The following is a 22844-nucleotide window of genomic DNA, read 5'->3' as shown; positions in this document are numbered from 1 at the left end:
AGAAGTGTTGAATCACTATATTGTATACCTGAAACTAATATTACACTGCATATTAACTGGAATTTAAATAGAAACTTGAAGACAAAAAGACATTATATTCCAAGAAAAAAAAAAAAACTTATTAGAAGATAACGCTTCAAGGATATCTCATACCAGAGTCTTAGATTTGACACTTGAGAAATGAAAACATTTTATGTGCATGTCTTTGATTTCATAGGAAACAACATCACGATTTTCCTCTTCCTCTTTTATGGTTGGATATGGAGTTTCAAGAACATAGCCATTCTCACAGATAATCAGTAAAGTACTGTCAGGCTAAAAAAAAGAAGGATTAACATATCATTTACATTTAGGTGAAGTTTTAGAATTATTAACACCTATTATTATCATTAATAAGTTAAGTGTTAAGATTAGATTTAGGATTTGTTTCTTATTGATGCTGCAACATGTTTTCTGAGCCAAAAATACAGCTTGAAATATGTTAGCTCAATAAGCAGAATATTAAAATTGGGACTGCCAAGGAAAATGTGCAGTGTGTGGATGGCATATCCAGTTTCAGCAGCCTTTGGTGGATCATTCTTTATCTGCCCAAGTTCATTAAATGTGGATGTTCCCAAGGTTTTTGTTTTGTTCCCTCTTTTCTCACTCCATAAACATTCCCTTGGAAATCTTACAGCCAACCTAACACTTCATTCCCACTCATGCACAATTAGATTCCAAATTAATTACTCTCCAGGCCAGATCACTCTCTTGATCTCCAAAATCACATATTTAATCGTGTATGGGAAGTCCCCATCTTGATATTCCATAGACCCATTATTCAAAATATTTCTTCACTCAGTTATATCATTCTGTAATTATTTATTATGTATCTGCTCTGTATTTGGCATTTTGTGGTGGGCTAGGGGTAAAATTGTAAAAGAAAAACACAGTGTCTGGTGCTAAGGAGCTTACTTCCCTCAAGAGAGCCTGTCATTTAACAAATCCTATAAATAAATGTAAAGTATAACTGCAACAAGTGTTACAGAGATGCCATAAGAGCAAAGGAGGCTGAGAAGATGGTATCTAAGCCTCAATGTGGAGGAGGAGTAAAGACAATTACACAATAAGTAAGGGGAAGGTTTGAGGGAGTATGCTATACAAAGGAAATATCATGTATAAATATCCTATGGCACATTTTTCACTTACAAGGGAGTTATGGGCTTGGGTGGTATCACCTAAATCAAGAGAAAGAGTGAGAAGAGAGATTGGGACAGAGCGTTAGGGAAACAATACTCAGCAACTGTGTGAAGGAGGCTGAAAAGGAATGGCAAGATGTAGAAGAGGGAACGAGGAGAGCATAATGTCACATATGTCAAAGGGAGATGATATTTCAAAGAGAAAGTAAGGGTCAACAGAGTCAAATGATGCCAAGAGGTCAAGAAAAACAAGAACTGAAAATGTTAAATGGATATCACTGGTGTCTTTACAGAAGATGATTTGGTGGAGTGATGAGCCTAGAAATAGTTAAGAGTCCATAGGAATAATCAATCCTCTTGGAAAAGTCAGAAGAGAAAGATGTGACAGTAACTACAGAAGAACAGAAAGTCAAGGAATTTACTTTTTGTTCATGGGAGATACTTGAACATATTTAAATATTGATGGAAATGGTCCAGTAAACAGGTGAGGTTACATTTATACGATGGAAAAGGGAAAATAAGAAGAATGAAATCTTGAAAAAAGTGGGAGAGAGTACAACCCAAAGGACAGGAGACGGAATGGGACTTTTGGGAAGGGAGAGGGCATCTCTATCATAATAAAGGGAAGAGGGAAGGTGGATGCAGAGGTAACGGGACTTTATTTGGGGTAGTAGGAAGGTGAAGGATTCCTCTGCAGCTTTTCCTCCTAAGGACAAATCACCAACAGTTTACATGAGACTTAGAAGCCAGACAGAATGCTGTGTCCTAGAGCTTTAGGGATTCTTGCAAAGATGAGGAGACAAAAGTTGAAGTTCAAAGCTACAAGAACAATTAGGACTTGAGGGGATATGATCCCAGAGAAAAGGGAAATGCAGAAAAGTGAGCCTGACATTCTGCTGGGCCTTTGCCTTAAAGCATTTACGTAACTCTAAACTTTGTGGGAATGGGGTTTGTTACTTTCCTCCGAATGGCCCATTATTTTTCACTTCATTTTCATTTATCTGAATGCTTTTATGTGTAGTATTATGTCTGCATCTAGGATATCAAAGAGGAAGCAAGGATGTTTATGATGCATAATCAAAGAAGCTTGGTGAACCAATGAAGGGCAGGGTGGTTAGAGGTAGGGAGGAGACTGGAATGATTCTCAGGATTTTCTGGTTAGAGCAACAGAAGAGAACAGTGGTCCCAGAACAAGGCAGGCAAAAGAACATGTCTTAGGGAAACTCACGTGTTTCATTTAGACAGCTCAAAACTATCCCCAGAAATTCAAAAGATCACCAAATTTTGTCAATTCTACCTCCTATATAGTTCTTGTCTGCAGTCTTTCAAACTCTGGTCACATGTCTGGAGCACAGTTGCCCAATAGATCCACCTGCCTCTCATCTGCCTCCTCTGCAACTTCACACTATTGCCCAGAGTGATCATGGTGGTAATCACGGCAGGCAGAGGGATTCATTTTTTTAAAAAAATTTTTTATTGGAGTTCAATTTGCCAACATATAGCATAACACCCAGTGCTCATCCCGCATGGCAGCGGGAGGCAGAGTGATTCTGTGTGTACATGTGGTGCATCCTTATTGGAAACACAAATTATAAATAGTGGACAGAAGTTTAGTGCTTCCAGGAAGGCAGGAGATCTGACCATTGAGAGCTTGTGGAAGCTGACAGTGATGGCTAGTTGGACGACTGAAATATGCAGCCTATCAGTTACACATGGTAATTTACCTTTGTCCCCCATCTTTATTGAAATAAAACAGAAATATAACATTGTATAAGTTTAAAGTGTACTACGTGATGGTTCAATACACGTACATATTGTGAAATGGGGGTAACTTATTTTGACATTAGTAATTCCCAAATAATAGAAATATAAGCACTAACTAGCAGCACTGCCTGAAATAACTTTTGAATTATGTTAGGAGTTTTGGTCTCTTATGTCTATTTAAAAAAAATTCTAGCTTCTTATTTTTAAATAATTATTGATTCACAGGAAGTGGCAAAGATAGTAGAGAGAGGAATCATATACCCTTCACCTAGTTTCTCCCATTGGTTACCTCTTATACAACAATATCGAAACTTGGAAATGACATTAATATAGAATTGTGTATAGTTCTATGTCATTTTATCACGTGTGTAGATGCATGGAACCATTCACCACAATCAAGATGCAAAACTATCCTATCACCATAAGGATCTTCTTCAATATGCCACTTTTGTAGTCACAATCACCCCCTTCCACCCACCATTCCTAACTCTTGGTGTTTTGGCTTTGAATCTTGAGAAATTATTAAAGGATGCCCATAATATCACACATTGTGTTCATGTTTTAACACAGAGCTCCCTTTGCAGCTTTCATTTTTTTTTCACCCAAACCACCTGCACTCACCCTTCTCTCCAAGGACCCAAATCCTACCATTTCCTCAAGATTAAGGTAAAATAATACAAAATAACAATTTATGTTAACTTATTCCCTTCTTGAGATTTCCCTAATCTACATTCACAGCACATATGGCCATACTGATATTTTAGTCACAAATTCCCTTGTGAAACCTTGTATTGTTCTGTGACAGTTCTTTAACTTCTTAAATAGGTGTATTTTTTTTCTTTTTCAAGAGATATTATTTTGTATTGCTTATTAAATCCATCATCAGTGCCTAGCAAGGATGAAAATATGAGTCTTTGTTAATTAAAGTTTTTTCTAGATACTATTTTGTCACAGTCCTTTTCCTTAGAAGAGTTTAAAGCAGATTATAGATGTTATTTCAATAATTCTGACAACACTTCTGTGCAGTTCAATCAGTATTATTATCCTAGAACCCAGGACAGCACCTGGTTTAGACATTCAATCAACATTCAGATGACTGGGTTATCCTATGCTTAAACTTAGGGAAATTAGAGGCATCAAATGAGATCAGGACTTAATCCAGATCACTTTATTACACAGTAGTTGAGATTTACACACAAAGACAAATAAGAATTACTTACATGGGAGTTTGGAGACCATATTAACTGGCAAACAGGTCCAGGAGTAGTAATATACCCTATGGGCTTATAATCCTTTTCTACCTCAAAGAAGAAGACAGTTTGATCTTCACTCTAAGAAAAAGAGAAATATCCAACAAATATGGGGTTTTTTGAAATCTATTCCACAGAGTACAGAGCAGCACTTAAAAGCTATAGTATACATATAAATATGTATATTTATACTCACAACAATCATATCTCAGATTATTCTTGGAAAATTATTTCAAATATTTGCTTTATTTCCCCCATGGGAACATTTGACAAACCAAGTGTTCCGGGATGTGTTTCTGAAAAAATGATCACTGTACTTGTCCATAGATTAAGTCACAAAAAAAATTCCACAAAGTAATATGCTCACCTATTAATGCATTAAAAATGTACATGGTTATTCTCTTCACTTATGGCAATTCTATATAAGAACATGCCTAGGTTTTATGTATTGATTATACATGAAACATGATCATAACTCCCAGCTGAAAATTTCTATTCATTTTAAATAAGCATTAAAACTCAATTTTTAAGAAAATTTTAAAATGTCATGCACAGACTATACTGAAAGAATATGAACATAAAGCAAACTATGGATTTTTCTCTAAAATGTACATTAGCACATAAGTTATCATCAAATAGGAAGATGAATAAGGTAATTTTAACCATGAAAGCTCAATAGGAAACAAAAGGAAATGTAGCACTCACCCCTGTAGCTAGAATTTCTCCATCACGTTCATAAGCTAAAGCAGTGACACGAGCAGTATGGGGTTTGAAAACCTGCTTCAAACTAATATCTGCATCAGATACTTTCTTCCGTCCTGCAAAAACTGTGAGCCTTTTTGGATCATAAAGCTCGAGAACTCGAACAACGCCATCTTCGAATCCTACGATAATCTGTGCTCCATTGTAGCTTACCTTGGATAAAAATTAAATGTAACAAATTCCAAATTAGTTGATTAAGAAAGGTATTACATAACAGATAACTCTGTATTTTATTTAGCCAAATGATTTAACATTGACTGCTCATTGGTAATTCCTTATACTACTTTCTGAGTAAATAATGGCAATTCAAACACTTGAGGAGCAAATGTTGGTGGAATGTCTGTCTACCAAGTGCCAGGCACCTATCACCAGCAACTCAAGGGTGAGCATAAACGGTTTGTTCCTGGTTTCATAGAATTTAGGTCTAGTGGGAGGACACCACGCAGATGAGTGTAAAATATGAACAGAAATAAATGCTAAAGGAAAGAAACAATCTATGAGGGCATTAAACAAAGAAAGTGGACCTAGACGGAGGGCTTTCTTAGGGAAGAGATGGTGGAGCTGCGACCAGAAGGATATCCAGAAATTAAGTTCAGGAAGATGGGAGAAGTATTTCTGGGAGAAGACATAGCTTGTGCAAAGGTCGTGTGGCAGAAGAGAGGCTAAAGAGGGAGATAAGCAAGCCCTAGGTCACAAAGTGGCTTACATATTACATTAAGGATGGTCTTCATCCCAAGAGCAATGGGAAGCCATTGAAAGGTTTTTAGTTGGGGGTTTTGGTGTGTGTGTAGGAGCTGACATGATCAGATTTGCTATTTCAGAAAAGTCATCTTAGCTGCAAAACAGAACTGAGATGGCTTAGATAGGATGCAGGGAGACCTTTAAAGAGATTGTGGTCACTTGGTCTGAGGTAGCATCACGGAGAGGAGAGATATGGGCATAGTTTAGAGAGAGCTATAATGACCCTATTTGGTGACACCTGAATATGGGGGAGGGGGGTAGAGGGAGGTGTCAAAGATGACTGAAACATTTACTGAGATAGGAAACAGTGGAAGGGAGCCAAGTGCATGTGTGGTTTGTTGTTGCTATTATCATTTTGGAGGGGACTGAGTGGAGGCCTGCAGGGTATCATGAATCTAGTGTTGGACATATTGGGTTTGAGATCCCCTGGAGATCTCAAAATGGGGAGGACATATAGTCTGCAGCTCAGAGAAGTCTGGGCTGGAGAAAGAAATCTAGCAATGTCTGAATATAATAAATCTGCTGTCTTGGGAGGCATTTATGAAAAAGGCGAGAGCCTTGATATTCTTTAGAACAGAGTGATCATTGCTGAGCCCAGGTCATTAGGAGAGTCTTGGTAATAGGAAAACCATACTCCATTCAACTCCAGTTGAATGTTGTTCACTCAGTACTTGCTGTGTGTCTAAACCTACCATAGAAGCACTAGAAATTCAAAGAATAAAGAGTAGTTGTCACCCATGAAGAGCAGTCTGGTTGGAAAGAGACATAAAGCAATTCATCATAGTACATTGTGATAAGGGTCATAAAATTGGTATATACATAATCCTTTAAAAAAAAAATCACAGGGATCCCTGGGTGGCTCAGCAGTTTGGCGCCTGCCTTCAGCCCAGGGTGTGATCCTGGAGTCCTGGGATCGAGTCCCACGTCAGGCTCCCTGCATGGAGCCTGCTTCTCCCTCTGCCTGTGTCTCTGCCTCTCTCTCTGTCTTGCATGAATAAATAGATAAAATCTTTAAAAATAAATAAATAAAAATTAAAAATTAAATTAAAAAAATCACAGAGAAAGGAGTACCTAGCTCTATCTGAAGGTAGAGTCCCACAGAGTGCTATGCACAGGAGAGGATGTTTGACTTGAGCTAAGTCATAAAGATACGGAGTTTTCTAGAGAAGCAAGAGGGTATAAAGAAGGGGCATTTCAATTCTAGCGTGCTATTCAATGATCATTACTTGCATAGGAGGCTGAAAAAGGAAACAATTCTATGGACATTGCACAACCATCTGAATAAATGATTTAATTACATGGCTGTATTTTAAACACTTCAGGTAAGAGTGTAAATGAAGGGGGATGAAGAGTCAGTCAGATTCAGGAAGACAAACACTCTATGGTTTCTCCTTGTTCTAACCTTATCATTGTCCTACCTCTATTCCCTAGCCAGAGTTCTCCTTCTGGTCTTGATTCCATCATGAAATTCTCCTCTATTCCAGCCATTTCCGCCTTTATTTTGGCCCTGGAACATTTTCTCTTTGATTTCAACCCAAAACAGCAAGGATAAAACATTCTCCAAATACTCCCATGATATTTTTAAAACATAGCTGCAAATTCTTTGGCATGCCTCCCAGAGATGGCAATTAAGTCCCTCCTCTCCTTGAATCTGAGTGGAACTTGTGACTGCTTCACTCAAGTGAGTACGGTACAGCTGACATCATGGGACTTCCAGGCTGGTCCTACAAGGCCACCAGCATTGGCCTGTTTATCGGAACAGGCCAAGATCTTGGAGCCCTGAGCTGCCATATAAGAAGTGTGTGACTGCTGTGAAGCCATCATGCTGTGACAAAGCTCGAGCCACATGAAGAGGTTATTATGTAGAGAGGTACTCCTACTGACAGCCCAGCTCAACCCAGCCTTCAACCCAGGTGCCAGACTGATGATAAAGAAGCCTTTATGTGATTCCAGGCCTCAGACACGATGAACCAGAGACAATCCATTCCTGTTGTCATCTGTCTGATTTCCCAATCCAGAGAGTATATGAGCAAAATAAAATGACTGCTATTTTATGCCACTACATCTTATAATAGCTCATTACATAGCAATGGATAACTAGAACAACTCCCTATCTCTGCCTAGATTGTTTTCCATGGGTCTTATCATTATCTAACATATCACATATGTTATTTATTTTTCTTTATTGTGCATTTATGCCTCCTCTCTCCCACTAAAGTGTAAGATGTATGAGGGCAGGTATTTTTGCCTTTCTGTTCATTCTCTATTCCCAGAAGCTAGAAAAGATCCAGCATCAGGCTTGCTGTAAATATAAATAGAAGAAATGAAATCACAGTGAGATAAAGGAGAGATACACAAAGTTCTGTTGAGTAATTATTTTATAACATGGAAGAATTAGTAACCTGCAGATGGCATAAAAATAGAGTTTCATTAAAACAGGACCAAAACAACAAAGCAAGGTCATGATACGATTTCTATCACATTCTGAGTGAATAAACTGTTTATCCTTCTCTAAAGTCGAGTCATAAGACATATTTCCAAGAAATAGCACTGATATACCGTATTTACCAATAGATTACAGTAGAAGTTCATTATCATTAACTCACCAGTCGGGGCACCCAAGCAAGGGCAGTACCTCCTTGTTTGAATTTCATCTGAGCCAAAGGAGTTTTGCTGGCAAAATCATAGATTCGAACAGAGCCTACAGAAAGATAGTTTTTTTTTTCTTAAATAACTTTTGCTCATTTAACATGTTAAACATTATAACAAGAAATTTCATAAATAAATCAATTAATAATCTATTAGGCTTTCTTTAGTCAAAAATTTACATATATATCCTCAAGCAGGTAATTTGTAAGCATGGACAATAAGGCAAACAATTGATGACTGACTCAGATTAATTTCACCTTGCACAGCCCACAAAAGATTCGCCATGCATCAAGAAGGAAGAAACAAGGTGAAAAAAATAGGGAAAACACAAATGTGGATAAGACCAAAATGAATGGCATCTTCATGAGTAACTGACTACGTCCTTCAAACTTTCACAACAACCAAGGCGCTGTACTTCAGTTCCTCTGCCCTCCACAAAAACCCACCTCACTTGCATCAAGAGACTTACCTTTTGGAAAAGTTCTCAAATGCTTTTCATCAAACACATATAAAATTTTGTGTGGAAAACAAAAAAAATCACAGATTTTCATTTAGAGTTCCTACTCACAATCCAAGGCAGTAGTGGCCATAAGGTAAGTGAGGGGAGAGACTGCCAAGGCTTCGATGGCTCCAGAATGGAAGGAGAAGAGGCAATCTGGATCTTGGGTCTGATAATAAAAATACAGATATCCTAGTAGATCTCAAAGATTAGTTAAAATCAAATTAAGGTCAAGTTTTTAAAAATATAACTAGAGCCTAATAACACATGTGTGATTTTATCTGAATAGAAATTTTTAAAAGCATAATAGGCTAGGGCACTTGGGTGGCTGAAGTCAGTTAAGCATCTGACTCTTGGTCTCCGCTGAGGTCATGATCTCAGCGTGGTAGGACCAAGCCCCCAAACTGGGCATGGCACCTGCTTGAGGTTCTCCCTCTCCCTCTCCCCCTGCTCTTCCCCCATCTCTAAAATAATAATTAAAAAAAAAAAAAAGCAAAATGGGCTAGAAAGAGTGGTGGACTTTAGAATTAGGAGAAACAGTACTGGCTTGAAGGCTTTCCATTTCTTCACCAGTAAAATGAGGTGATGGCAACTGTCTACCTGTTTATCAGGGTAGCTGTGAGGACAGGAGATGATAGAAATGAAAATACCACTAAGTTTATGGCAACTGTAAAGCACTAGATAACATTAGGCATTGCTATTGCCACTTTTCTGGTTAAATTTTGCTGAGATAGTTCCTTTTTTATGCAAAAGCAGAGAGGGAGATAATACATTCTCAGGACTAGGACATGTTGGACAAGTTTTTCATGGGAACAATGATCAAATATGAAGAAAGAAAAAGTATCTTTTAAATAAGGAGAATAATAGACCTTTGTTATAAAAATTAGGGAAAAATAAGAAAAATGGACAACTTACAATATTTGAAAAACTAAGGTCTAGCTTCCATATGGCTCCGCTGGCATCCTAAAAAATTAAATACCTAATATTAGTTTATTATTTTTAACTTATATCAAATGAAAGGAATTTTATTCCCGTGATTTAAAGGAAAACAATAATACCAAGAGCTTACATGTTTTAAAGTATGATTGAAATTTAACAAAAGCAACTTCTATATATATATATTAGAATACACAATAAATGAAACATATTCATAATACATGTAGTCAATTTAATATAATAAGAATGCTAATTGGTTTTCTGTGTATCAAATACAGGTCAACTAAATACCAAAATTCAGGTATTCCTGGTTGACATATCAATAGTAGTCTTAATAGTAAAATGGACTTACAGTCACAATAAATCATATTATTTTAATTTTATGTCCAGGTAACTTAAAAGAGCCAAGAGACAAGAACACAACTTACCTGAGCCAACCAAAAGTTACTTCCAATTTCATTCATTTTTATCATAGAGAAGAGTTTGACATTCTTGCCTACTTGAAGCTCATTAATGGGCTCGATCTCTAACAATCCAGTCTCATCAATAGAATCAGCAGTGTCTACTGTCTCAAAATCCCAGATCTTATAAATAAAGAAGATACTTTAAATCAATAATTTCTGAATTTATATTTTCTATAAGAAAAGGCCCTGATTTTTTTCCCCCAAAAGTTGTTTCTTCTTGTTTCATGCAAATTAGTGAGTTGGTGTAATGAGAACACCAGCCAAAATATGTCCCCTGAGATATTGCTCCCAACTATGGGGATAACAAATTTCCTTTGTATGTACAGAGATTAGTGAGAAAATACAGCCTAGTAAGAATTCTAATTTGCCTAAAGTAAATGTTATGTCAAGGTATCTGTCAGGTCTTTCTGCATATAAAGTGTCTGTAAGGAGTAAATGGTTCAGTTGTTCAGGGAGACACTATAATGAGCCCTGTTTTGATTTTACCAGTGGGCCCCTGGAAAGGGGAAATGGGCCTTCTTAATGATTCAACATGAATCATTCAACATTTCTCTGCTTCTTCATTATAAGCAGAGAAAATGGATGTAGATGAGGTCCTTTATGAGAAAATGTGTCTCGTACCATTTAGACTGATTTAGACTGTACCATTCAGGTAAGGATTGTTGTTCCAGGACAAGAGAAGAAAATGCTATGGGAAGCATGAAGAAGCACAATTTCATAAGGCAAAGAGATTGAGAAGGACTTCCTCTGTGAAGTGCTAAAGCCCACCCTGGATGGATCAATTAGCACACCCCACCCTGTTAACCCAGACTCAGTAACTCAGCCTTTGGGGAGGGTTGGTGTTATCCCATAGACTAGCCTCATGGGGAAGAAGCCCAGATCATAGACTGGACTAACTCCTGGGAGTTGGGGTAAGTTTTTCCTAAAGGATTAGATGTAGAGATTTACTTTGTAAAAGACTAAAGAGATTAGCATGAAATTTTTAAAAGAAGTCAGTTTAGAAATTAGTGCTTTCATGAAGGGACCCTCTGTGAAGTATTTAACTTCTTTTCTCTTGAGGTTTCCTTCCAGTTGGTATTTTGACATTTTGGGGTGGTATATATCTTAGAAGCATAGCGAATATACTAGGACAAACAAAAGGACATAAACATTTCCCAGAACAGTAAGTAGTATCTAACAAAATAATTTTAATATGGTAAATGTAAAAAAAAAATGTATACTTGGTCTCAAAAAGCCAATGGCAAGAAGACAGCCTGGGAGAGAGATGGCTTAAATAGTGTATTAGACATCATAAGCTCAGTAGGGATCAACAGAATGACCAGACTATTTTTAAAAATATAGTCTTACCTCTCAGAACAATACTTCCTATAGAATGCCCAGAGAATATTACCACTTTCTTATGAAAAGTGCTAGTAGGAATATGTACCATGAGGGCCACAAGGCAAATCACCAGCCTCCAGGTTTGCCAGCAACAGCAGGGTATGTATATATGAATGTGGGGGACAACCAGGAGCACTTAGATGCTGAAGCAGGGTTCCAGCTTAGCCCACACTATGGACAGGACAGTGTCCATAGGTGAGGACAAGTGAGCTCACCAGTGTCAGGAGCAAGGAAAGGAGAGCATCCACGGGCAAACCCTATCAGCTCACTTTTGAGCATATTTCTAATTGATAACCTCAAAAAATAAAAAATGTTTGGCACCTTGGCTAGAAAACTCTCCATTCATACTGTGTATTTTGAAAGATCATCTGCATCCGCAGCTTATATTCTGTTAAAATAGGTTTTCATGTTCTGAAACTACTATTTCAACAACAGAATCAAAACAACAAAAGGTCCCCTCAGAAAATGCACGGCTAAGATGTTGTAAATTAATTTTGACTCAAATTTAAACATTTACCACAAGGAAAGCATTATTTAAAATGGATTGGCCTGGGAGCAAATGACTCTTTGTCTCTTTCATAAAGTGACCTTTGTGAGAAAGAAAAATCTGATCAAACCAACAGGGAAGGTTTTGATGTGGGTGCTACTGACCAAGTGTCAAGAAAACTTACCCTAATACATCCATCTGCCCCAATGGTGATAACTTCGCCCTCATCCAGCACTATTTGGTTAATGGGACCTTGATGACAAGACTTCCTTGCCCCTCGACAGAGCTCAACTTTGATAAGGCCGCCTTCCCACAACAGCATGTTGCCCCACTCTGACCCAGAGAGCACCTGGCAGGTATGCGGAAAGGAAGGAATGTTCATTAAATCAGACAAACGTGGATATTTATGCCTCAAATAGCAGGTGAGAATTGTTTTTAAAGAGCGTATCTCTTGATTATAAAAGTAAAAAAAATAAATATAGAAAAATAAGAAACCTAGAAATAAAAATTCATTACTTGAGAAAAAAAAATCACTAATCACGTTTGAATGTATTTCCTGGCATGATATGAAATCCCAGCATAGTTTACATCATTGTGATTAGGCTGTACACTGCTGGTAATTTTTCAAATATAACTGTAATAGCTTCCTTTGTACATCTCTTAAAGCCACAATCCAGTAACAGAATTACCAGGTGAAAAATTAGAGACGTGTTTAAACACTTGATAGGCGACAGTCTACTTTTTAAGAGTGATCATATCAAATGTCACAGGATGTTTAAAATATTATGAGGCCATTAGTGAACTCAGAAGATTATAGCATAATACTATCCAGTTTCAAACAAGAATAATCACCTGGGACCAGCTCCTATTAATCCATTTAATCCAGCGCTTCCCCGAGTATGTACCACCAAACACTAGTTCTTAGGTGGCTTAACTGGTATTACATAATAAGCCATACTAATTAAGTATTGACTCTGCCAAGTGCTGCTTGAGCATTTTACATACATTATTTAATCCTAAGAACCCATATGAAGGGGTACATTTATTGGGGGTACTAAGTACAGTTACACAGGTTGGGCACTTTACTTTCCCGGAAAAGACAGTTATCCTCACTCACACAAAGGAATCATATGGGCCAATAGGAGCCCCAAGTATTATTATTCCCATTTTACAAAGGGGAACGCTGAACAGAACAGTTAAGTAGCTTGCACAAAGTACCCATAGCAGTCAGGATTTGAAACCAGGAACCCTGGCTCGAAAGTTCCTGTCCTAACATGCCTCACAAGGCCTATGCTTGGATAAACAAAAATCAAACAAGTTTCTTATCTCTAGGACCCCTAGGAGACTTTAACATAGAAGTGTCCATTGGAAATCACTGAGAGGAATTCCTAGATACAAAGGAATTTGATCCAGGAAGTCCTATTTCCACAGAGCTTCTGTGCAGGCTAATATTCTTTGGGCAGCTCTGATCTAATTCTTTTCTGCTGGCTCCAGGATTCCGCATCCCATGTCCTTCATCTAGACTAATTTGCTCAGTCTTTCTGTCTCCCCAGTCTACTCATCCTATCCATTCTACCTATTTCACCTACTATTAGACCTCAGCTCACTTTTGATAGTCTTTATTTAGACTTGCTTTCTTCCATCCAGTGACAAAACCACCCAAAGCCACCAACATCTGGCAGGCAGGCCGGTCCTTCTGAAAGGTCACTCGCGTCTAGCTTTCTTTTTCCTTTTGTCCTTAATAATGAAATGAAAGTAACATCTTCCTTCTTGGCTTATCTCCTTGACTCCAGATTTCCCTTCCCCCAATTTGTTTGGCATTTTTGTGACCCGACTGATATACAACTTCATTTGCAACTCTACTCTTCCAATGTGTAATAGCTCTGCCCAGCTGTTAAAATGCCTTATACATAGGGCCCAACTCTACTTCTCAACCTAATTTCCCACCCTTTCCCAACATGAATGTTCTTCCCTAAGTAGCCCTCCAAATATAGGATATTTATTCCTAACTCTAAACATTTCCTTTTTAAAAGGAAAAGGCATCTCTCTTTTTATTTTTAATTCAATTTAATTTTCTTTTTTTTGGCGTCTCTCTTTTTAAAATGGCTTCTTTTCTCCCCTACATATACACAAACCCTACTAAACCTGTTAAAGATAGATCTTGTGACATGTTTTGTTGTGTTTTTTTTAAAGATTTTATTTATTTATTTATTTGAGATATAGAGAGCAGGGGGGGAGGAGAGGGAAAGGAGATAATCTCCAGCACACTCTACACGGAGCACAGAGCTGGATCCGAGGCTCAATCCAGGGACCCTGAGATCATGCCAAGAGCTGAAACCAAGAGTCAGATGCTAAATTGACTGAGCCACCCAGGCGCCCCATGTGGTATGTTTTTCATAATCTTTATATCTGCTTAATTCTTATGGTATTTAGAATTTGAAGCTAAAATGATCTATGATCATTTTATAGGTTTGGGTATATATTTAACAGCATCCAAAGTTTTTTATTCTTTGTATACAACATGATTCCAAAGTGAGAATATCTACTAGGTAAATGACTAGTCCATTTGGTTCCTCAAAGTAATATTTGTATGCTGGCATTTACTTATAACTGAGATGTTCACAAGTAATACTATATAACTTTTCCTGAAAAGAAGCCAAATACAATATTAATGGAAAACTGATCCATTATTGAATCCATTAGTGGAAAATTGATCCAATATTAATGGAAAACTCATCCATCCATGGGCAATATGCCCATAAATTTTGTAAGAGGAAGAGAGAAAATAGACTAACAGTGTCAGAGAAGGACAAACATTATATGTTCTCATTCATTTGGGGAATATAAATAATAGTGAAAGGGAATAGAAGGGAAGGGAGAAGAAATGTGTGGGAAATATCAGAAAGGGAGACAGAACATAGAGACTCCTAACTCTGGGAAACAAACTAGGGGTGGTAAAAGGGGAGGAGGGCGGGTGGTGGGAGTCAATGGGTGACGGGCACTGGGGGTTATTCTGTATGTTGGTAAATTGAACACCAATAAAAAACAAATTAAAAAAATTTAAAAAAGAATAAACTAGGAGATTAAAGTCGCAGTGCATCTGTAGGCACCATTGTAAAGTAGCTCAATCTCCCTAAATAATAATCTGACAATAAAAACAAAAGCCACAAGATTGTATACAACCCTTGAGCCAGTAAGTCCTCTTGGAGCATCATGACAAAAGAGGAGGGAAAGATAAACCTTATAAACACTGCAACTCCATGACATAATAGAAAGTGACAATATGTCACTATGTCAGTATATTAAAAAGGTTACATACTTTATATATATGTGTATGATATTTAGTAAACACAAAACAATGACATTTACATGTGGATTATGACAATTCCCTGGAACTAAATTAAAATTGATCATCTGAAGAGGCAAAATTAAATGTCCACCATATTTACAATTATAGTCTCCATTATTACTAACATTGGCAGTGCTTTTTAGCTTTCCTCTTGTGTTTTTTTAAATTTTGATTATTGAAGTTCGATTTGCCAACATATAGTGTGACACCCAGTGCTCATCCTGTCAAGTGTCCACCTCAGTTTTTTTTTTTTAAGATTTTATTTATTCATGAGAGACAAAGAGAGAGAGAGAGAGGCAGAGACACAGGCAGAGGGAGAGGCAGGCTCCCCTCAGGGAGCCCGATGTGGGACTCAATCCTGGGATGTGGGATCACGACCTGAGCCAAAGGCAGACGCTTAACCGCTGAGCCACCCAGCTATCCCTGGCAGTGCTTTTTAGAATGTCTAATGTGTTTTCATATATTTTTTTGAAAACAATTTTGCTATTGTACAATAGTGGCTATACTCACTTTCCCATCTGGGAGCTCCATGTAACCCTCTATATCCGTTGTGGCTGTTTTGCCAAATCGACCCAATGAACCCTGAAGCTTGAGACCAGTGAATGTTAGAGCTATTTCCCAGAACCTGAAAATAAATAAGAAAGAGACTGGATGTACCTCTAAGAGGCTTTATTTATTTTTATTATCACCCAAATATTTTCATATTTCAGAATCACATTTGTTATTTCATTTATTCATTCACCTAACTAATATGTATCAAGTATCAACTATCTGTCAGGCAAAGTTCTAGGCAATATGAACTCAGAATTGAGCAAAACAGACAAAATAAAATCCTGCCTTTGTGGAGATTTAATCTTAGAGTCATGTTGTCCTATGCAGCTGACCCTAGACAAGTTTGACTGTTTTAATTTAGAATTAACATAATTAACACTCACTAAATCAAATTTAAAACTCAGTGTTTCAGTCAGACCAGCCATTTTCAAGTATTCAATAGCTCTGTGTAGCTAGTATCTACTAGATTGGACAACATAGAACATTTCCATATGGGCAGAAAGTTGTTCTATAGTACCATTTTAGATGGAAAAGTTTTTTTAATTCTAACTTACTTGCTATGTAACTTAAGAATGATTTTCTTAATAACACTGTGCCCTCATTTTCTCATGTATAAAATGGGAATATTAATAGCATCTACCTCATAAAATTGTTGAAAAACTCTTAGAACAGAGCCTTGCACATTAAAGCAATGAATAAATGTTTGTTATTACTAACATTTCTTATTAATAGTCTAAGCAAATGAACAGATGATGAAAAACATATAGAAAAAAAGAATCTGGCCCTCCAAATACATATAAAACAGATAATGAATGGCATCAACAAGCCAATAGTATGAAGCCAAAAGCTTAAATAGCAAACCTCCTTCTTCAAGGCTATGGTAGGTCCTCTGATCATACATTTCCAAATACTCTGTTTCTTCTATAGCACTTCACTCATGAAATTACTCTCTTTCTAGCTCTCTCTCCAAAGATACAATGCAAAGAAAATATGCACGTTATTAAATGATGGGAAAATGTAAAGAATTGGACATTTTTAGCCTATAGCTAGCAGAAGATTACTTGAGATTTCCCCCAAATTTCCATTTTAAAATTTGTTCAATTAATCTATATTTCTAGTGAATGAATAAGAAGAGAACCAGGTTTAAATCCGAAGAAGGGAAACTCAGGATAAAAATGTCTTTCTTGAAAAGGACACTGGAAATCTAGTTCTGAACTGCTAAGAGGTGGTGGTAGAAGGTTGTTAAATTAATGCCTAAGACAGGGTAGAATGAAGACAGAAAAGGACAAAATCATTCCATCCTGGAAGGTAGAGCTGTGTATGTTAGAGTGAAAAGGACATGGAATTTAGAGCTAGAGACTTGAGATCAAGAGTAGGCTCTGTTACAATTTAGTATTGAGGGTCCTGCATTAGGAATGATTGCTATAATTCTTGTTTTACAGATGAAGACTAGATTCAGAGATGTCGAAATGACTTATCCATCATACAATACTGATACCACAAATGTAACGGTAGATCTGAAAACTCAATATTCCATGTTAGTAAGAGTTATACAAACCCTTTTAGGTGCTAAAGCCTATATGAAGGCAGCAGGCAATATTTAAAAGTTATTCTTTTTATCTATACTGTTTTCAGTAATAAAAACCCCATATCCAATTAGAAAAGCAGCACTACAGTTAGTTTTGAAGATAACACATTTAAAAATTATCCTAATGTTAACATAAGCACAAATGTCTCCAGCTGGCCAATCCCCTTAGACAATATCCTTAATGATAATGAACCAGCACCTGTACCAGTCACACAACCTACTTGATGTGGCCTGATCCCGCTGTAGTAAGCTGCTCATCATCTTCAGGATTGAACGTAACCTTAAAAACTTCCTGGGAAAAAGCTTTTGTCTTCAGTATGGGCTGTTCTTCTTTCCAATTCCAGATGATCAGTGTGTGATCGGGGTTGCTGCCAACAGAGGCTAGCAAGGTACCATCATAGTTAAAATCCACATAAGCATATGCCAGCTCAGTCCCATCTGAAAGGATGAATGGGAGTCTAATGGACAAAGGCAACATTTATTTCATTTTCAATTTTTTTTTTTTAAAAAAGGAGAGAAAGAGAGCAAGCGAGCATCCTTGGTTAGAAGTACTGATGAAAGAATGCCAAGAGTCCCCAAAGAAACAAAACAAAATCCTGCATCACTCTTGGCTTTAAAATGAATTACAGGACATGATGAGGGAGAATGAAGAAATCTTAGTCACACTTTACATGAGAAAAACACCGAGAATACATTTCATTTTATGAAGTGGAGGGGATAGAAAATCATGTTAGATGGCAGAAAGAAGTCAATCTGTAATTAAAAATTTGCCACTGAAAAATTCATCAAATAAAAATCGAGGACTTCAGGTTTGTGGTTATGCATGTAAGGAGTTTGGAAGTCACTATTCCATAATAACAAATAAAAAGCTGAACACACTAAAAAATCAACAACTCTCCTTGGATTCATAAGTGAGGGAAGGACACTGGAAATACTGACAAGTGAGGTGTATTTGCGACTTACCACATCAGGAACTCCCAACTGGAAACAGCCAAGCGTAATAAAACCTGAACATTTATAAATTTTTTTTTATTTATGTTAGTCACAGAGAGAGAGAGAGAGAGAGAGAGAGAGAGAGAGAGAGAGGCAGAGACATAGGCAGAAGCAGGCTCCATGCACTGAGAGCCCAACGTGGGATTCGATCCCGGGTCTCCAAGATCGCGCCCTGGGCCAAAGGCAGGCGCCAAACTGCTGGGCCACCCAGGGATCCCTAAAACCTGAACACTTATAACTGATGAATTGCTGGAGGTTCAGCATGGACAAGTCTGAGAGTTAAAAACTCCAGGGGTACCCAGTCAAGGTAGCCCCAACAATATTGTGAGATCTATCCCCAGGAGCTTGACCAGGTTCCCACAGTAAATACCTGGAAAATGCTTCAGACTTTCAGTAGGGAGAGAGGAAAAGGAACCATCTTGAAATACACCAGAACGCTCAGTTCTTCTTAATAAGGCCTGCCCTCAGGAAAAACTAGTTAACCAGGGCCTAACTAACCTGGGGAAAGAAATACCCAACTTCAGCCCCCTCTAGCCAACCTGTCTCAACCAATAAAGAGATAACTACTGAGAAACAACTGTGACATTCACTCCAGAGGAAGAGACTCACTCAAAATTTGAGAACTAATCATGGAACTAAGAAATACTAACCCTCCCCCGACCCCTTACCACCAAGTTATAAGCAATTATAACTCTACAGCAATTATTTTTACCCACTACACCAGGTCTGGCTATCAAGGAAATATTACAAAGCAAACCAAAAGGAAAGAAACACAATTTGAAGAGACAGAACAAGCATCAGAACCAGATAGCACAGATGTTGGAATTATCAGACTGGGAATTTAAAACAACTGTGATTAATATGCTAAGGGCTCTAATGAATAAAGTAGACAATATGCAAGAACATATGAGCAATGTAAACAGAGAAATGGAAATCCTAAGAAAGAACCAAAAGGAAATCCTAGAGGTAAGAAAACATTATAAAAGAAATGAAAAATGTCTTTGGTGGGCTCATTAGTAAACTGACCACATCTGAGGAAATAATCTCTGAACTACAGAATACATCAATAGAATCTTCTGAAAACTGAAGAGCAAAGAGAACAAAGACTGATAAAAACAGAACAAAATATCTAAGAACTATGGAACAACTACAAAAAGGTGTAATGTGTGAAATAAGTCAATCAGAGAAGGACAAACATTATATGGTCTTATTCATTTGGAGAATATAAAAAAATAGTGAAAGGGAATAAAGGGGAAAGGAGAAATAATGAGTTGGAAGTATCAGAAAGGGAGACAGAACATGAAAGACTCCTAACTCTGGGAAACGAACTAGGGGTGGTGGAAGGGGGGTGGGGGTGAATGGTGACGGGCACTGAGGGGGGCACTTGACGGGATGAGCACTGGGTGTTATTCTATATGTTGGCAAATTGAACACCAATAAAAAATAAATTTATAAAAAAGTGTAATGTATGTGTAATGGGAATATCAAAAGGAAAAGGAGAAAGGAACAGAAGAAATATTTAAAACAGTAACGACTGAGAATTTCCCTCAAATTAATATCAGGCAGCAAACCACAGATCCAGGAAGCTCAGAGAACACCAACTAGAATAGTGCCCAGAAAACTACAGAAAAATGAAGATAAAGGAAGAACTCCTGCAAAAAGCCGGGGGTGACGGGAAACACCTTATTTAGAGAAGAATGAAGAATTATATCCAACTTCTCATCAGAAACCATATAAGCAAGAAGAATGGACTGAGATATCTAAAGAAAAGGAAGCGGGGAGAAGAAACCCCACCTACCTAGGATTCTGCACCTTGTGAAATTATCCTTCAAAAGTGAGTTACAGACTTTCTCAAACATTGAAGCAATTTGTTGCCAGGAGACCTGCTTTGCTGGAAATGTTAAAAAAAAAAAAAGTGGAAGGGGAGGTGGGTGGGGGGTGGGGGTGACTGGGTGACGGGCACTGAGGGGGGCACTTGATGGGATGAGCACTGGGTGTTATTCTATATGTTGGCAAATTGAACACCAATAAAAAATAAATTCATATTAAAAAAAAGTTCTCCAAACAGAAAGGTCAAAAACTCAGATCTACATAAAGGGATGAAGAACACTTTTATTTTTCTTATTCTTAATTGATATTACAAATAACAGTTTGTTGAAGAGAAAACTACAGAACAGTAGCTTTCGTGAACACAGATGCAAGAATCCTCAACAAAATATTAGCAAATTGAATCTAAAAATGTGCAAGAACAATTAGATTATTATTTGGTGGGTATCAACAGCTGATTCTAAGGTTCATATAGACAGGCAAAAGACCCAGGGTAGTCAACATAATATTAAGTGAAAAGAACAAAGTTGGACTGATAATATCTGACTTCAAAACTTCCTATAAAGACAGTGTAACACTGGGGAAAGAAAAGATAAATAAATAAATGGAACAGAATAGAAATCCCAAAAATAGGCCTACAGGATTATGGTCAACTGATCTTTGACAAAAGAATAAAGGCAATATAACAGAGCAAAGACAGTCTCTTCAGTAAATGGTGCTGGGACAACTGGACAACCATAGGCAACAAATATGCAAACAACAAACAAATTAATGTAGACATAGACCTTATACCTTTCACAAAAATCCAAAATGGATCATAGGCCTCAACATAAAATGCAAAAACGTAAAACTCCCAGCACATAGAAGAAAACCTAGGTAACCTCAGGTGTGGTGATGACTTTTTTCGATTCCACACTGAAGGCAGGATCCACGAAAGAAATCATTGATAAGCCAAACTTCATTAAAATAAAAAACTCCTCTAGGAAGGGCAAGGTCAAGAAAATGACAAAACAAGGCTACAAAGTGGGAGAAAATATTTGCAAAAGGCATATGCAATAAAGGACTGTTACCCAAAATATACAAAGAACTCTTAACACTCAACAATAAATATGAACAACTCAATCACAAAATGGGCCAAAGACCTTAACAGACACCCCCATCAAAAATACGCAGATAATATATAAACATATAAAAAGCTGCACCACATCCTATGTCATCAGGGAAACACAAATTTAAAAACTGAGATACCACTACCCACCTGTTCAGAATGGCCAAAATCCAAGTCACTAACAACACCGAATGCTGGTGAGGATGGGGAGTAATGGGAACTCTCACTCGCTGCTGGTAGGAATGCAAAATGGTGCAGCCACTTTGGAAGACAGTTTGGCAGCTTCTAACAAAACTAAACATACCCTTACCATAGGCTCCAGTAATTATGTTCTGTGGTATATACCCAAAGTAGTTGAAAATTTACGTTCACACAAAAACCTGTATTCAGTTGGTTACTGCAGCTTTATTAATAATTGTCAAAATTTGGAAACAACTAAGACGCCCTTCAATATGCAGATGAATACCTTAAACTGTGGTACATCCAGACAACAGAATAGTTGAAAATGGGCTACCAAGCCATGCAAAGACAGGGAGGAACTTTAGAGGCATATCTTTTTTTTTTTTTTTTTAAGATTCCATTTATTTATTCATGAGAGACACAGAGAGCAAAGCAGAGACACAGACAGAGGGAGAAGCAGGCTCCCCTCAGGTAGCCCGGTGCGGTACTCCATCCCAACATCATGAGCCCTGAGTGGAAGGCAGACACCCAACCACTGAGCTACCTAGGCGTCCCTAAATGCATATTCCTAAGTGAAAGAAGCCAACCTGCGAAGGCTACACACTCTATGATTCCAACTATAAGACATTCTGGAAAAGGCAAAACTGTGGGGACAATAAAAAGCTCGATGTCTGCCAGTGTGGGGGCAGTCATGAATAGGCTGAGCACAGAGGATTTTTTAGGGCAGTGAAAATACACTGTATGAGATTATAATGATGGGTATACATCCTTGTACATTTATCTAAACCTCTAGAATACAACATCAAGGGTAAACCCCAGGGGACATGTGCACTTTGAAGGACTGTGATGTACTGAGACTGGTCCTCAGTGAAAAATGGACCTCGTAGTGATGTTGATATTGGAGAACATTATGCACATGTGGGGAGAAGAGGACTATGGGAAATCTCTGAATATTCTTTTCAATTTTAATGTAAATCTAAAACTGCTCTGAAAAGTAATCTGTTTAGGGCACCTGGGTGGCTCAGTAATTTAAGTGTCTGCCTTCGGCTTAGGTCATGATTCCAGAGTCCCGGGATCAAGCCAAACATTGGGCTCCCCTGCTCAGCAGGGAGTCTGATTCTCTCTCTCCCTCCACTC

At 37.7% G+C, this 22844-nt stretch overlaps 1 protein-coding gene across 10 annotated transcripts in view; it reads right to left on the bottom strand.

Annotated features, from left to right (window-relative positions):
- CFAP44 (cilia and flagella associated protein 44) overlaps window positions 1-22844 on the bottom strand; it is a 126489-nt gene that overhangs the window by 81928 nt on the left and 21717 nt on the right. For 9 of the 10 annotated variants that reach the window (XM_072811729.1, XM_072811732.1, XM_072811733.1 and 6 more), the window contains exons 7-16: window positions 17821-18037; window positions 15970-16084; window positions 12295-12459; window positions 10208-10363; window positions 9759-9806; window positions 8913-9012; window positions 8302-8396; window positions 4898-5107; window positions 4163-4273; window positions 154-315 (exon numbers count right to left, since the gene is read on the bottom strand). In XM_072811729.1, coding sequence (XP_072667830.1) covers window positions 154-315; window positions 4163-4273; window positions 4898-5107; window positions 8302-8396; window positions 8913-9012; window positions 9759-9806; window positions 10208-10363; window positions 12295-12459; window positions 15970-16084; window positions 17821-18037 — 1379 coding nt within the window. The remainder of the gene's footprint in view (window positions 1-153; window positions 316-4162; window positions 4274-4897; window positions 5108-8301; window positions 8397-8912; window positions 9013-9758; window positions 9807-10207; window positions 10364-12294; window positions 12460-15969; window positions 16085-17820; window positions 18038-22844) is intronic. The other variant, XM_072811731.1, reaches the window with a different exon arrangement.

The sequence above is a fragment of the Canis lupus genome, chromosome 35 (genome assembly GCF_048164855.1).
Source record: "Canis lupus baileyi chromosome 35, mCanLup2.hap1, whole genome shotgun sequence".
In the NCBI taxonomy this organism is placed as follows: Eukaryota; Metazoa; Chordata; class Mammalia; order Carnivora; family Canidae; genus Canis; species Canis lupus.
The sequence above is the reverse complement of the archived record's forward strand: the minus strand, read 5'-3'. Positions and strand labels throughout refer to the sequence as shown.